This window comes from Dreissena polymorpha, chromosome 9 (assembly GCF_020536995.1).
Source record: "Dreissena polymorpha isolate Duluth1 chromosome 9, UMN_Dpol_1.0, whole genome shotgun sequence".
In the NCBI taxonomy this organism is placed as follows: Eukaryota; Metazoa; Mollusca; class Bivalvia; order Myida; family Dreissenidae; genus Dreissena; species Dreissena polymorpha.
The window spans coordinates 53,569,665-53,587,223 of record NC_068363.1 but is presented as its reverse complement, the minus strand read 5'-3'; the positions used below and the strand labels follow the sequence as shown (position 1 = coordinate 53,587,223).

The 17,559-nt window shown below is 37.2% G+C and overlaps 1 protein-coding gene across 4 annotated transcripts; it reads left to right on the top strand.

The window, feature by feature from the left end:
* Positions 1-297: 297 nt before the first annotated feature.
* LOC127846636 (uncharacterized) lies at positions 298-17,522 on the top strand. 4 transcript variants are annotated; one of them, XM_052378071.1, is made up of 8 exons: positions 298-807; positions 5,418-5,569; positions 6,552-6,688; positions 8,139-8,266; positions 10,183-10,268; positions 10,815-10,934; positions 15,214-15,288; positions 16,767-17,522. In XM_052378071.1, the coding sequence occupies exons 1-7, from the start codon at positions 749-751 to the stop codon at positions 15,267-15,269; spliced, it is 738 nt and encodes a 245-aa protein (XP_052234031.1). In that variant the 5' UTR covers positions 298-748; the 3' UTR covers positions 15,270-15,288; positions 16,767-17,522. The 4 variants fall into 4 exon arrangements, with proteins under 4 accessions (XP_052234031.1, XP_052234028.1, XP_052234030.1 ...); XM_052378068.1 differs by lacking the exon at positions 15,214-15,288 and adding an exon at positions 14,286-14,457 and having other exon boundaries at positions 299-807; XM_052378069.1 differs by lacking the exon at positions 15,214-15,288 and adding an exon at positions 14,286-14,457 and having other exon boundaries at positions 306-807; positions 6,552-6,679.
* Positions 17,523-17,559: the final 37 nt, after the last annotated feature.

Here is a 17,559-nt window from a genome sequence, read left to right as displayed (position 1 = left end):
ATCTTTTGCTAAAACTCTAAAAATATGCAACGTGCATTTTCAGCTGTCTCTTTTTAACAATAAGATATTTCAACGAAACTATTTAAATGTATAATATATTGGAAAAGTATTTGTATTTTACCCTGTTGTTGACAGTTAGTTAAAGGATCATTCAGCAACTAAAATACTGTTGTTTAACTTGTATTTGATTTACTGAATACGCGAATCGATTACCGCACCATCAGGAAAACCGTCTGCTGTAAGTTTATTACACTTTATTACGGGTGTACCTCACACTTCTGTGTGCAAATTCAATAACAATACATCTATAATACATACACGGCGTTTAAATATTTCATATCGACTTTTGCTTATTACATTTGGTAGCAGACTACATTTGGAAACGCGCGGGATATATAACTATCGTCGTTAAGGCAAACCAGTTATTCCGTCTGAAAAGCCGCAACCGCGAATTTCCATTCATTGATTGTAAAGAGATTAGAAAACATTTAAAAGAATACTCAATCAAGGCGTATGTGTTTAAATCGCGTGGAGATTTAACATTATCGAAATTAATCAACCAGCTTTATACTTACCAGCCGCTATCGGACGGAAAATATTAATACATGTAACAATAATCTTAAAACTCAAACACAACGGATTAAAGTTTCGGCGACACAAGCGTTAAATACAATTTAGTTTTTGGGGATTTCTTAAACGGTTCTTATTTTTTCGATATAAGAATAAACGTTACAACAGTATTATAAAAATGTCGATGGACTTTAGAAAAACTACATACAGACCGACGCGGACTGACAATCGTTTTCGGTGAGTAAAATATTTGTTTGGTCTGCATAAACGTATGTAGGAAATGTTTACTGCAATGCAATGTCAAATATTCGATATCGTAGTTTTTTTATATGCTATACTTTAGATATATAGGTTAACCTTCCCACCGCTTTATACATGCAATTATTGTACAAATTGGTTGTATATCGGTCGGCCAATCTATTGTATTATTTATAAGCTATCTTTTTGTCGTCTGATTGTCCCGATTGTTTTGTGAATGAAAGCGATTCAATAGTTCGTTTATTTCTATCTACATAAGGCTTATCTTGATTAAGCAGTTAATATTGTCTGTAAGACATGCTCAATAGGCGTCGCTTCGATATAGATAAGTTATCAAAAATGCGTTTGCAGAAGAAATAAAATATAGTGATTCACGCGATGAACGAAAATGAAAAAACTTAGATGAGGTTGCTAAATGTGACTAATTATTTATAGATATTAATATTATAAAAATGTCGGAAAGATGCGACCGACGTTGTACATAGAAATACTTTAAATAGACTTATTTCTAATCTAAAAAGTCATTACCATTACATTGTATGTTATTCCAGTATATTGGTCTTACATTCCGCTTCCCTGTCAACAACTTATCTTTTCTCAATGCTGCAATAGTGCTCCGGATACCCATCTATGAAAATATTGTCATGTGTTTCGAGAATGCGCCCCCCTCCCCCCCCCCCCCCACACACACACACAATAACTTAGACTCAAGTCTATTGTGTCGCCAGCCTCGTTGATACACGATCACGTCCGCTTCCAGGGTATAATGTGTACTTTGTGTAGTGTTAGAAACTGAGCATCGGTCTGAGAAAACAGAGAAATGCACGTGCGTAAAGTGTCGTCCCAGATTAGACGGTGCAGTCCGCACAGGCCAATTATAAATAAGGTACGCCACTTTCCGCTTTGATAGAATTTTTTCGTCAAAGGGAAGTCCCGTCTAAACAAAAATCCAGACTAGGCAGAAAGTGTCGTCCCTGAACATTCGCGGACTGCACGGGCTAATTTGAAATTACACGTAACGCAAAAGCATTAAGCACCTTGTCCCAAAACGCGGCTCAATTACATGTTGGCCTTCCTGAACATATCCGTAGCATGTAGTTAAAGGAACCCCTTCGGAAGTACATCATATAAATCATATAATGTACTAGACTATCTTAAACCGCACAGCTGTTTCGTTTCGCAAAGTATACATTTGTGCCAATAATGACACATTTTTCCAATGTTTTTTTGGTTGCTATAAAGTGTTTGCCATTATATGTTTATAGTTCTTTATTTTCCCTTGTATGTTCGTATGCATTTTTCAAAATATATAGTTGTTTTATGTTACTGAAGACCGCATTGTAAAAAATAAATTATTTCTTAATGCGAATTCTTCATGAAATAAACTTATTATTATTATATGATTATTATGATATGTTTCTTCGTTTATTCTACCTTGGTTTTTTATTAACACTAGTCTCGATACAAGAATTTAGTTAAATATTATAACACCTGACATTTCGACATAAAATGACCATTCTTATCCACGTGACACCACAAGGCATTGCGTTACCACGTTACCTGATTGCACAACTTGACCTGGTACCACATTTAAGTACCCCGGGTACTCTTAAGTATACTACAATCTAGCCCGGGTACGGAATATATGCTGCAGAGCGACGGTCATTTTTCGGGGTACTGTTAAGTATATTGTCCGAACTCGGTGAACTCTGTAGTATACTTAAGAGTAACCGGGGTAGTTTAAAGTAGTACCGTTAACTACAATGACCAATTAAGTGCTGCATCACCGTTCCTTACGTAACGACACGAGGTATTTCTGCACTACGGGTAAAATTTCGGACAAGTCGATGCACACGCATGAAAATATACAAGACAATTGAGTCGTAGACAGAACAAACACTGTGCAGGGGCATCAAATGCAACGAGCAAATACAAGACACAGACATACATGCTTTAAATAAACAAAAGACAGTTGCAATCGGCTTTTGACGGTGTCACATTTTGGGTAATTTTGTTCAATCATCAGGCATTTTTAGTGAACTTGATTTCTTTGTGTCATGATTCTTTTGCCATGTAATCCTCCTTCAAAATCAGCATTACAATTAGATTAAAGTTTGTATATGACAAACTATACACTATACTTAAAAAAACAGTATGCATCAACGGAAAACCTATTCATTCTATCAAGAGAACTAGTAAAGGACCAATTTTAACGGGTCAGTTACCATGCCAACTCACCGTCTAAGTTCGTCTCCACAGATTGGCTGACGTTCCATTAACAAACATACATACCGGTAATCATATAACTGATCTAACATTCGTCTGTACAATGTGTCTACTATGGCCCCCAACTTAGTAATTTTATATTACAATCATTGCACCAAAATAAAAATTATTGTATTCATTATAAGTTATAACGCAACAATTATACATTTTTAAATATGTAATTTTCCATATTTATAATTATTTTATACTATTATGACATACAAGCAAAAAAAGTTAAGCCCGTAGTTTGGTGAGTGATTTATAGCAAATCTTTCTTGCGTGTTGGTGTGTTTGAAGGTAGCCGAATGGACAGCAAGCCAGAAGGAAAAAGGGGCAAATCATGTCTTAGTTGTCGCACCGGCGCCCTTTTTGTCTTTTAGGAGGGTAGCATACTTGTCGTCGTTCTGGCGGGATTACAGGTCACCACCACGACCACTAGCCAGAACTACAGATGTTTATTATATATTTTTTCTTTGGTTTGTATGAACATACCAGAGATTTAAAAACAATATATCATTGTTTCAAAGAATGAAAAATTACAGTGAAAATTATCGATTGAAATTAATCGATAGTTCTCACTGTTTTACTGTGAAATGACGTGTGTGTTTTTACGTCATTATACTATTATTCCAGCGGAATTCCTCCACTGAACTCTTACAATTTAAATAAACGACAAGAAAGAGCATCAAGTAAAAAGAAATGTATTGGTTTTTGGTAGATCATCGACTTTGTGTTCACTTGTGATCATATAATTTACATAGTTTCACTCGTGGCTGCTGCAGTAATTAAAAACAAAGGGTTATAACTTTCGCCTATATAATTTCTTATTATGTCTGCTAGTTGATCAGCACATACAAATATGGCTGACAAACCAACTAAAGGCGGTCATCTGAATACAGCAGCAATTTTGAAAAATTCCCTCGAATGGCTGCTGTCCACAGGTTAGACTGTATATATATGACAACAGAACATCATAGCGACGAAGATCAAATCTAATTACAAAGAACAAAAACAAATCATACTCTAAACTAAACTCATTGTTTGCGTTATGTTTTGATTAATGTTCACCTATACAATTAAACATATCCGGGTGGTTGTGCGATTATTGACAAAATTACCTAAATGCGATTACCAACGGGTTGAACAGTTCAATAAACATTTTACTGCGGCTTTATTCCTACCTTGTACAATGGTCTCCTGTCAACGTCAAAGATAGGCGCGCAATATTAAGTAGGGGTTTAATTTAAGAGGGTGCAAAGCATTGCATTGAAAGTTAATACCAAGAAGAATGTATAAGCAATCGTGTCCAGTCGTATAAATACATTTGTATTTGTGTATACACGAATTCGTTGATTTACCCTTCCAAAATTCACATACTAGTATGTGTTATATAATAATATTGAAATTATGCACTTACTTGTTTGTGAATATATACGAGCCTCGCTCTATGAAAACGGGGCTTAAAGCATGTGCGTAAACGGTCGTCCCAGATTAGCCTTTGCCATTTCAAAGACGACACTTCGCGCTTTTATGGTATTTTTCGTTTAAAACAAGTCTCAAGTTTCGGCGCAAAGTGTCGTCCCTGTTAAGCCTGTTCGGACTGCACAGGCCAATCTGGGACGAAACTTAACGCACATTCATATTTGTGCTAAATCCATCGCTGCGTGTATGTATCCCTTTAATTAAATTCGTAAATTGATTTTGAAAATTATTAATCATGATAATATACATAAATACCTGATATAAATTGATTATGCACGAACAACTTCTTTTGTTTCCTATGATTACAATTTCTGAGTGTATTGAAGCCATTATACAACTCGCCTGAACCTTCTTCGCACAAAACCCATCACGCAAACCCGACAAAACAAACCCCATCACGCAAACAACTACACACCAAGTCTCTCACGCACGCAAAACCTATCATAAAAACATCACGTAGATCCCATCACACAAATCCATGAGAACCACTTCACGCATACCATATCACACAAACCCTATCACGCAAACCGCACATCCCACAAACCCCATCACGCAAACCTCATCACGCAAACCCCATCAAGCACACCCGGAAACACAAACCCCATCACGCACACCCCATCACGCACACCCCATCACGCAAACGCCATCACACAAACCCCATCACGCAAACCCCATCACAAAACCCCATCACGTACACCCCTGCACGCAAACCCCATCACGTGCAGCCCGACACACAAACCATATCATACAAACCCCGTCCGTTTATTTAATTAACTGAACGCTTCATTGATAAGTCTCAATAAGGTCATTTGTCAACTCTAGTTGCTGTTGATTTCTTCTAGAACCAGTTACTCGCTGATGTCACAGTGGATGAACCGGAAAGGGTCCGGCCAGGCATACCGGAAGGAGCCTCTTCCACAGACCTTCCAGCTCGCCATGCAGGGCAATGCAGCCTTTCCGAAACGCAACCCCGTTTTCTCTGCGGGGTCACAAGGTAAACACTGATGTATGTGACAAATGTAAATACATACTGTGTTCAGGCTCAGTGTGTAATTTCCAATACTTACATTTCTTTTTGCCCGTATTAAATAATAATCGAACATTTGTTTCTGAAAATTTAAATTTATTATTTTAAGAAATAAACATAATAAGACGCAGGCTCGGCTAATTCTATAAACTAGTGACACAGCGTCCATTAGACAAGTAATTACGAGGTACTAGTAATACTTATGTTTGAGTGTCTGTTCGTCTATACATATGGGCATTCGGAGACGGGGCCGTGCAGGTAAAAACTCAGTTATCATCTTTCCATTGTGTTATATTTATGACAAAGAAACCGATAATCACTTTATGAAAGCTTATTTGAAATATTGCGCAAACTACTTGCTAGTGGTTTACCAAATAATCTAAATAATTGTCTATAAATTTTATCCACGAAAAATAGAGCTATTAATAATTATATGTACTCCAAGGTGACGGGTGTTTGGCTATACCACCGGTTTAAACCCCCGATGTTTAGCACTGACCGTTCAAGATGGTGAACTAAGGTCTATAACTTTTGTGTTTGAAGTGTGTTGCGCCAGACAATTTCGCGATTGGTCACTTGATTTAGATAAAGCACAACGTGCTCAAATAAGATGTCTCACCTGTTAATGCTTTTTACGTTTCACTGTGGTTATTCTTTAATACACCCAAATGAGTGACATGGGCATATTTCTTAATTTAATTGAGCCTCTTTATGGGAACACGGGGGTTAATTCCTATTTGCCAATCATGCTAATCAGGAACGACACTTAACGCTTTTATGGATATTTTCGTTAAAATAAGTCTCTTTTAAACGAAAATCCAGTCCTGGCGGAAAGTGTCCTTCCTGATTAGCCTGTGTGGAAAGCACACGCTAATGTAGGAAGACACTAAGCACATGTATTAAACCCCGTTTTCCCAGAGCGCTACTTAATTATTATTCTATATTTCAGATCGCTATGAGCCCGGCCGCTACATGCAGCAGTACAAGGGCATGTCACAGTCCATGGACAACTTGGCCTCTACAGAGGCACAACAGATGGACCCTCTCGTCGCCAACGTCACCGCCAGAAACGCTGCCGTAAGTCACGTGCGTTCTATCAGTCACCATCGCAAACGTGGATGCTAAATTGATTTGTAGAATCAAATGTTTGTAAACTGCTTCTTTACAATATATAAAATTCCAGCATTAGTTGTAATTGTTAAATTGTATTGATAGGGGTATTCTGGAAGAATGATTTAATTGCTGCGATATTAATATGTTGATCTTCAATGAACGTATTTGTGCGTCTACTAACGGCTTTTTATGGTCAGCTGCTCGCGCGCATAAGTAACCATTGACGTCAAAATTATATTATCTGCTTCACATCGGGTATTAAGAGACTCATAGTTGTCTCGGAAATGTGGCGTCTACTGTTTCTACCCGCATTCCACGTTACACGACTGTTGGGGGCGGTGGCCATATATCTTACCACCAACACAACTACTCGGGGCGATGACCATATATCTTTTCCGTGTTCCAAGTAACACGAATGCTGGGGTCCATATGCATTTAGCAGAGCATTCCGAGGCACTCGGTAAAATTGTACTCGCACAAATACAGATACCCGCTTAAGTGTCCGCTTGTACATGGATATGCAAGGAATCATTCAGTATCATAGTTAACGTCATAAACCGAATTACCTTAAACTGATTTAAGAAAGGATTAAAATGCCGCAATATGTCCGCAATCTAAAACTCCCAAGTAGGCGATAAGGTGAAAACAAAGGTGTGATCACATCCAAGCTAAAGTTTCTATATTACCGGTAATCAAAAGTGTTGCCTGTTTCATTCATAATATTTTCTTGTTCTAACATAACACGTTTAATGATGACTAAATGTTGTTCTTATTTAAAAAAAAACATTACTAAGTTTGCAATCCCGGTCACACTACGGGACACCCCATTTTGGAACTCGCTTACCAGTAAATAGATCGTTGGATGACAGAAGTTACTTCCTGTTGCCGGAAGAAGTCACATATCCCCTCCTAATCCCACTGCGGTCCATTAACCTTATAATATATGTGTGTAGTCCTATATATCACAGGCCTTAAATGTATATGTCAAATATTACTTTTACGACATTATGCGAAATACATACATAATTAATTTTTATGAACAAAATATATGTCGAAGTTGATTTTGTATTAACCCATTCATGCCTAGCGTCCTGAAAAAAGGACATGGCAAACAGCGTAAACCCAGATAAGACGCCGCATGATGCGGCGTCTCATCTGGGTCTACGCTGTTTGCTTAAAGGAATTTCTGTAAGAATTGTTCTAAATATAGAAATAAATTTACTAGACATCCCTAATTTTGGAAATAAATTTATCCAACTTAGAAGGATGGGAGAGTTCACTAGGCATAAATGGGTTAATCTGCTTGTTCGACACTTCTTGTGATGTTCACATACATGTATTCTAGAAAGGTATATTAACATGGCCCTAGGGATATTGTGTTAAGTTGTTTCTATTCTTGACTCCCGTGTGTCCTTGCCTGTAGGTGGATGAAAGTGTTCCGGTGCATCTCCGCTTCAACGAGCGGGCCGGATATGACGATTTCCACAAGAATTTCCAGCAGGTCAGCCAACAGTTCCCCACATCGAGCTATCCGGATTTCGGACCACCAAGGTAGGAAGGTTACAGTTAATTTCTTAATCATTGTAACTGAATAAGTTTTCCCTTTTGAGCATTCCATTGTATGCCTGCAATTTGGCTTAGATCGTCTGATCCCCTTGCTCATGCCCTGTTTTGGTCCTGCTTCCAAAAAGCAGGTTTCGAACTACAGTCTCCAGACCACCATTCATCAGACGGACAACACTACACGTTTGTGACCCGAATCTACTTGGCGCATGTTGAAAAACACACGAATATCATAACGAGTTTCTTGTGCAACTACAATGTTTAATAATTCATTCAAAACTGTAAACATTATATGCGTTTTAATGTGTGTTTTATTGTCATGTAACGTCGGTTAGTCTTCTGTTACTTTCAGTCATTTAAGGTTAGTGAACTTTCTAAACACTTTCACACCTTCAGTAATATTTCGTCAGTTTACTTTCTCTTACTTTCAGTAATATTACGTGAATTAACATTCTTAGTTAACATGCTCATACTTTCAGTCATATGACGTCAGTTAACCTTCTCATACTATTCCCGGGCAAGCTTAGCATACCTAAGCGGTTAAAATTGCACAATGTAACGGTAGGCAGTGGTTGACCTGTACTGAGTAAACCGTGTTACGGTAGGCAGCGGTAAATCAGTATAAAGTGCACCATGTTACGGTAGGCAGCGAATAACCAGTACCAAGTGCACAATGTTACGTTAGGCAGCGGTTAACCAGTAATAAGTGCACAATGTAACGGTTGACAGCGGTTAACCAGTGATAAGTGCACAATTTAACGGTAGACAGCGGTTAACCAGTACTAGTGCACAATGCTGTACAGTAGGCAGGGGTTAACCAGTACTAAGTGCACAATGTTGCGGTAGACCTCTGTTAACCTGTACTAAGTGCACAATGTTACGATAGGCAGCAGTTAATTCGTAATAATTACACAATGTTACGGTAGGCCGCGGTTAATCAGTGCTTAGTGAACAGTGTAACGGTAGGCAGCGGTTAACCAGTACTAAGTGCACACTGAAACGGCAAGCAGCGGTTACCATTACTAAGTGCACACGGTTACGGTAGGTAGCGATTAACTAGTACTAAGTGCACACTGAAACGGCAAGCAGCGGTTAACCATTACTAAGTGCACACGGTTACGGTAGGCATCTGTTAACCAGTAATAAGTGTACAATGTTACGGTAGTCAAAGGTTAACCAGTACTTAGTGCACAATGTAACGGTAGGCAGCGGTTGACCGGTACTATTAACACAATGTAACGGTAGGCAGCGGTCAACCAGTAATAAGTGCACACTATAACGGTAAGCAGCGGTTAACCAGTATTAAGTTCACAATATTACGGTAGGCATCGGTCAACCAGTAATAAGTGCACACTGTAACGGTAGACAGCGGTTAACCAGTGATAAGTACACGACAATACTGTAGAAAGCGGTTAACCAGTAATAAGTGCACAATTGTACGGTAGACAGCGGTTTATCAGTTATAAGTACACGACAATACTGTAGAAAGCGGTTAACCAGAAATTCGTGCAAAATGTTACGGTAGGCAGCGGTTAACCTGCACTAAGTGCACAATGTTACAATAGGCAGCGGTTTACCAGTACTAAGTTCACAATGTTACGGTAGGCAGCGGTTCATCATTACTAAGTTCACAATGTTATGGTATGCAGCGGTTAACTTGTACTAACAGCACAATGTGACGACAGGTTGTATAACTTGAATCAGAGGTATACGGAATGGTCGTAGAATAGTTTGTCAATTATCTTCACACAAGTTCGGTTTTGATCAAAACTCATAAACCCGGGCGTAACACTCCAGCGCTCTACCGGACATGTTAACACGTTTTCATTTTGAAATCAAGTATTTGTTATCGTTGAGCTACCTCAGTTTTCCATGAGATGACGCATGTGACGTCATTTTTTCAGATTGCGTCACGGTCGCGCGGGCGGAAGCTGGCGTCACGTTAAGGAGGTACTGCAAGCTGGTGGAGCAAGAATCGTCTTCGTTGACGGTAAGTTAAAAAACACTTGATGAACCAGACGCGCCGAACTTTGTTGCCGGATATAAGGTTGTTGCATTCCTGTAAAAAAAAAAATTAAAATGTCAATATTATATATGTCACTTTTTCCATAACCCCCACCCCCCAATTTAATATGCATTTGCATAAACGAGTGACATTTTCTGGCGTAAACCCAAGTTATCGCAAATCAATTCATAGAAAAATGTTTAATTTAGGTATGTTGGTTCGAACAAAGATCTATCAAGAAACATAGATCTAAGGTTATTCAATTAAAATGTGATTTCATTTGCCATATTTTTTGGTTACACAGTAGAATTATTCCAGAAATAAAATGCCAATAAACAAGCATGTATTGTGTAATACTAATTACTATCAAAATTTCGATAATTATGTCCTAGTTTATGAAAGAACCATCTCTTGCTGAATGATTCTAATACTTATTATTTTCGGGTATCACCATAGTACGTTTAATGAATTCATTAATCATAAATGACATGTTCAAGTTTAGTGTAACCTACGGTGTATATTACTACGCAGGAGTGATCCGGTGGGCGGACGGAATCAAGATAGACGATGTGCCGGCGGGGCATCTGATCAACCCGAGGGTCGGGGACATCAAGTCCCGATACATGACACCCAGCAAACAGCAACCTAGTGGTGAGTACAGCCCCACCCCCACATACCCGGTGGTGCGCGTCCAACGTTGTTACTATAGAAGTAACGTTGTAGGAAAGAAAATGTAAATAATGTAATACACAACCTTGTTATAGATTAGAAGAACAAAATCAAACAAGTTTCATTTCCGGATACAGAATTAAAGGGACCTTTTCACAGATTTTGGCATGTATTGAAACTTGTCATTAAATGCTTTATATTGGTAAATAAAAAATTGGACCTAAAAATCTCCAGTAAAAAACAACAAGAATACAATTAAAAAAGGAAAAAAGTAACCCTCAACTGCGCTCGAACCAATGACCCCTGGAGTCTTGGAGTAAAAAGTCTCCCGCTTAGACCACTCGACCATCCGTGCTCATGCTATGGGCGGACATAATTTATATACATAAGCAATCATCGTAGTTTCTTAAAATATGACGACAACAGAACTTCCCAAATTATTCCATCATTTCGCGTTGCAACGCTTTATAATTTACAGGTTTTCAAATTGTCAAAAGATGCATATAATGGATATTTTATGGTAAATATTCAGTTTTACTATTTCCTCACAAATATCATAACTAAAACGAAAATTTGCGAATCTGAAACAACCTTTTTTAATTTTGTCAATTTACCAAAACGTGAAAAAACTCCTTTAAACCAGTGAATTGATAACGGTATTTTATATAAGTAGATAACAAATGAAAACATTATATCTGCACCATGAAACCCGCTTCACCAAATTACAAGGAATTCACTAAAGATCAAAGTAGTTGTGATCATTCAAACGTTAGTATAAAGGAACCATCAACCGATTGGTATACAATACCTTATTTTTAGAATGTACATTTAATGAATTCCGTTATGAAATAACGCGGAATGTATATAGAAAACACTACATATCGTGTTATTTCATTTGCTTCACTCACAGTAACTGTGTTTTGTGATATCCGGTACACTTGTGGCTCACATAATTTCTTAAATCACCGGGCCCCTACAACTTTGCATGTGACAGTATTACGAAAAATTTACATTTAAGTCGCGTTCAGGAAAAACAAGGCTTAATGCATCTGCGTAATGGGTCGTCACGGATTAGCCTGTGCAGTCCGGAAAGGCTTATCCGGGACGACACTTTCCGCCTAATCTGGATTTTCATTTGGTGGACACTTCCTTTAAACAAAAAAATCCATAGAAGCGAAAAGTGTCGTCCCTGATCAGCCTGTGTGGACTGCAATGGCTTATCTGGGACGACCCTTTAAGCCCATGTATTAAGCCCAGTTCTCACAGAGCGCGGCTAATTTCATTTCGCTTGTGTCATTGCTTATGTTGATAACAAAGATTCCCACGGCCCATTGCGTAAGACTTTTTTGTAGATATGCATGCGTTTTTTTTATACAAAACGTTGTAAACATGATATGCGCACACTATTCCCTGCAGATCCCGTGCACTTATCCCTCGAGATAGAGTAAGCTTGAGAATATGTTATCATTGAAATAGCTCTCTGAAAGCTTGTTATAGAGCATACAATAATAAGAGGGGCTATTTATACCTGCAGCATAAATTCAATAGGTAATTCATAGTCTGTTCACTTTAAACGTGTTGAAAGACGCCTTTGAGAAAATGTCATCTCTGATTCGACCGTGCGCTCTGCACTTGGGTAATATCGAACGGCATTAAACGGACATCCATTGAGCCCGGCTTTGTCAGAGTTTGACACTCTCGGTCTCTAGGACTCGAGCTGACCCTTGTCAAAATATTTTTATTAAAAATCTGCGCGTAAAGAGCCTTTTCCAAAACTATAAGTTGATACCAAAAAAATATGTATTGTATATAATGAGATGAAAATCATCCATGCAAAACGTATAGACGGAAAAGCAAGTCATTTAAGTACTGAATTTCATCATCCGACAACAGATATCATCATGCATTTTCTATTGATCCCATCTCTCGCATCATACTGAGTGTTACCATTTCATTTGCTAGTCGCACAAAAGGCACATTACTGGACAAAGTGGTCTCTTGGACATTATCATAAATAAGTAAGTGATACCTCTCAAATCTGGTGACACGTTACCAGGCAGTTCCTCTGTAACTGTTAACTGTACGCATTTTGTCCTCTTGTTTCCTTAAAATAACGTCACCGATACTAATTGACTGTCACTTATTTCTGTTGTGTTTTGACTATATTTGTCGTTATATCGTTCGTTCCGATGATTTCATGAACAAGTACTTTCACATTGTTTAAGAACTTGTATTTGTATTAAAACAAATCGGATCTCTATGTTTTATAGTCAATAATATTAAACAGTAGGAGCGGTCCAACTTACCAGTGTGCGAGCAACCCTGCACACTCACATTTGGACTTCACCCATTTATGTCTAGCGTCTAGAAAAAAAGGCATTGGCAGACAGCGTAGACCCAGATGAGACGCCGCATCATGCGCTGTTTGCTTAAAGGAATTTCTGTAAAAAAATATTCTAAATATAAAAATAATTATACTAGACATCCCTAATTTTGGAAATGACTTGATCCAATTTTAAAGGATGGGAGAGTCCACTAGGCATAAATGGGTTAATGTTATATGGGTATCCGTAGTTGCGACCAAATTTCAATTACTTTATTTCTATTGGAATTTATTCTTTCAAATCTGTTTATTGTTCCTGAAACAATGATGCGATTGAACTTGCAGTTCGTGTTCATATGTTAACTTGATTTCCACTTATACATGTGGCTTTGACCTAGGAACTGTCGCATCCCTCGCAGCTGTTAAATCCCGTACGTATTAGTTAATGGTACCATTGAAAAATCCTTCCTGATTAGGAAATATTATGAGTATGTTACTCATTAAGTGAAACTCAGTTAATTCACAAATAAGGAAAAGTGGACATAAAATCAGTTATTTAAAGACAATCAGAATGGAATCCATCATCAGCAGTGCTTAACGACGTGGTGGTGGTTTTTAAGGCAGGGATTTTATCTTATTTTATCTATGTATTATCGTAAAATCCCTGCTCGGATGTTGTTAACTCTTTCAGTGCTGGAACCAAATTTTGAAGGCATTTGCAAACAGTTTGGATCCAGATGAGACGCCACAGAACGTGGCGTCTCGTCAGGATCCAAACTGTTTGCTATTCTGATAGTATTCTTTAAAAAAAAAAAAGAAAATGCTAATTTTAGAAATTCACCAGACGACATTTTAGCAGACGACAAATTTCCCAGCATGCAAAGTGTTAACTGTAAGTTCAGCACTCTGGATCAGAAGACGAATTATTTCGTAAATCGATCTTACGGAGGATTCCGATGATAGTAGATGTAGCACGATCGGGAGATATTAGTTGTTATTTTCATCGTCAGCTTCCCGCGCCAAAACCCCAACCGAGAGTTTCACGGAGTATCTCGTTAAAAACGAGTTTCACCAGAAGAAGCCGACAATTTGGCGCAGCGTCACAGACATTCCCGATTTTATATCGTGGGGGAAACCCAAATAGCTGACTCGCAAGGCAGTATTTAGTAGAGAAAATATTTGGTAACTAAGTGAAGTGTAGCCTTGCGCTAATGCATTAAATATGTCTTCCTATATAGACTGCGTTTTGGTTTCGTTGTTTTTGCACCAGGTTTTAGCACCTTTGTAATAAACATTGTTTGTTTACCCAAAGCACTGTAACCCATCCCCATCAATGACCAAACGTTTAGCCCCCGTTTTGCCATTTGCATTGTACACATTTTCACCCGTTCCTTTTTGCATTGTTTTTATTGGGCGGGTCATCTGCCTGTCGTTGAGTAGCTCGTATTTTTAATCTCTTTTGATTTAGTTTATAGTATCATATTGGACATGCCTCGTTAATTATTTTTTTCGTTATATACTACACGTGAAGAATGAACATTTTTGAAAGGCCATGTTAAACAGTGATAAATTCTATATTTTATGTTTCCCTTATAATTTAAACATAATTATTACATTGTTTTTGTGTGTGTTAAATCTTGACATTTGAACGGGTTTTCTTTTACCGATATACTATATATATACAATATAAGCACATATTGATTAATGGGGTCCCGATTATTTTTTCCATCACGCCGTTGAAACCGTTATTTGATTTTGTTTTCGTTTAATAAAAATTGATGTCAACATCATAAATGAACCACGAGTAACCGTGATTCTTTTAGAAAGGCTAAACACAGCGTGGTTTAATGTCACAAACCTATGTAACGAATGTCTTCCCCATAATAATCCTTCACATTTGTTACGTCGTGCGTCACGTATTATTTCTGCCTTCTCCAGTGGACCCCGCCCTGCAAACCCCCGCCCTCGGGCGGAGCAAAACATTTGCGGGCTAGGACCCTGCGACATCCACAGGTATCCGGCTGCTTATGGGCGGGCTGTTCTCTTAGTAACTCTCTAACAAAAGGCACGCAATTGTGTTGTATAACTTATTAATTGAAATTACGTCTGTTCTCTATCACAGCGCCCTTTATCCCTTTGTAAAGACATGTCGTTCAATACTTGCATACAAATGTGTTAACTCTAGTGAAAGGATTAACCTTTGCTCGTGACTTGTCAACAGTACACAAACTGTTGAACGTTTTACAAAATATTATAATTTGTACGTAGATAAATTATAATTTATATTAAACATGTAAATGTATTAAGTTCGTTAGCATAATATTATTAATACGTTTCATAATTGAATGCATCTTATTTGTAATATAAATGTTCTGTATAACAGTATGTATATCAATTAATAAGAACGACTACGGTATATGAGGCTTAATAACGTTTCTTGTACGCATTCACGAGATCATTTTGTACATTATTGACTTTTATTTTCGCAATCACGTGATTATTGTGTTGAAAATTTGTCATTATCTACATCATAACTTAGTCATTGTGTTCTTAATAGGTCATTATCTAAAAATACACTTGGTGGTTGTGTTCTAAATATATCATTATCAACATAATCCCTTGATAATTTCGTTAAATATATCATTATTTGCAACATCACTTGGTCTAAGTGTTCTAAATACATGTATACCATTATCTGTATAATTCCTTGGCCATTGTTGTTCATAAGTTATGCTATAATGTACATAATCACTTAGTCATTGCTTTCGACATGTGCTATTATCTACGCAAGCATGTTGTTATTGTGCACTAAATTCATCGAAGGTAGTCTGAAATAAATACTTGCTATTTGGTGGCACGGCTATTTTTGAACGATACATCTTTATAATACTGTAATAATTAGCTTCTTTGAGTAGTACGAGGGATGTGGCTTGATTGTATGTGTATTGTACACGTTGTGTGATACAATTGATTGCTAGGTAGTCACGGGTGTATTGACTTGGTTTTGTTGCAGTTTGGGAGGGTTACACTTGTACAATACTCCATTATATTTCAGCAATACAATCGATATAACATAAACTTGGAACCGATTCGTAATCGTACTATTCCCAAGTTGAGTTATATCAACTGTCCGCGCTTTTATATTGAAGTTTAATCAAATGGGTCATAGTGTATGTTTAAACGTGACGTCCATTTTGGTAGATGAATGTCACTGTTCTAAATCATAATTTTCAATTTTAAACGAATACAATATCATAAACTTTAGTCTTTATTTTCCAGCGTTAATGTATTTGCATCTGTCAAGGTCAAATACGCAGGTCAATCGCACGCATGTTTGGTAAAAACTGATCAGCATCATAAGCGTGAAGTATTGTTAAAAATCTTAAACGGAACTATTTAGACCAAGTAACAGAAATACAGTTGCAAATTAATATACGCAGTAACAATTGTGTATTTTTATGTAGTTTTATCTATTTTACTGTCTTTTTCAGAATGGGCACTTAATCAAAAGTTAGGCATGGAAAGGAACAATTATCTCATCATGCGCTAAAATCATGACGTCATCAACAAGTGACGATTTCCACGGAAATATGTGAAACTGTGTGATACACGACAGTATTATTTAAATAATTATATGTTTATCAACATTTTAAACAGAACTATTTGAATGTTTTCTTTCATTTTTTTCATTTTTTTATGATTTTCAATTTCTTTTTATTTTGTTTCTATATTTATAATTTATCATAATTCGAAATGACTATATATTTGTTGTGGGTCATTTTGTTCACTATATTTATCATTTTAATGCTATGCACTTGACAGGGCTAATGTGAATTCCCTAAAACCTGTAAATTGAACAACTTCTTCACGACCAATTGAGTATCGTTCTAGGAAAACTTGGCTTAATGCATGTGTAAAAATGTCATCCCAACTTAGCCTGCACAGTCCACACCGGCTGGTCAGGGACGACACTCTCATCGGAGAATTGTAGATTTAAAACGTTAATAGTGATGGGTCTATAGTATGGAAAACTCTCCATGTGAAGGTATATAGAACAATATATAGATTTTATATCGTTTTTCCTTATCCAACGTAATTATTCTACACGGTATAAATTGTTGTTTGACTGGATTTCAATGCCTTGTACATGTTCTAAACTTGCTCAAATGCTCACAATTTACATTTTAATTGTTGCGTCGTTTAATCAGTATTATTTTAAATAAATTAAAAATATAATTTTCCATTCAGATCTGTGTTTGTTTTGACTACCAAAATTATAACAAT

What these genes read in the sequence shown, in the direction of transcription:
- LOC127846636 (XM_052378068.1), top strand. Translation starts at nt 749, where the DNA reads ATGTCGATGGACTTTAGAAAAACTACATACAGACCGACGCGGACTGAC. An exon ending in GAAACGCTGCCGTAAGTCAC is followed by an intron (nt 6,689 to 8,138) that starts GTGCGTTCTATC and finishes CCTTGCCTGTAG; the next exon opens with GTGGATGAAAGTGTTCCGGT. An exon ending in CCGGATTTCGGACCACCAAG is followed by an intron (nt 8,267 to 10,182) that starts GTAGGAAGGTTA and finishes TCATTTTTTCAG; the next exon opens with ATTGCGTCACGGTCGCGCGG.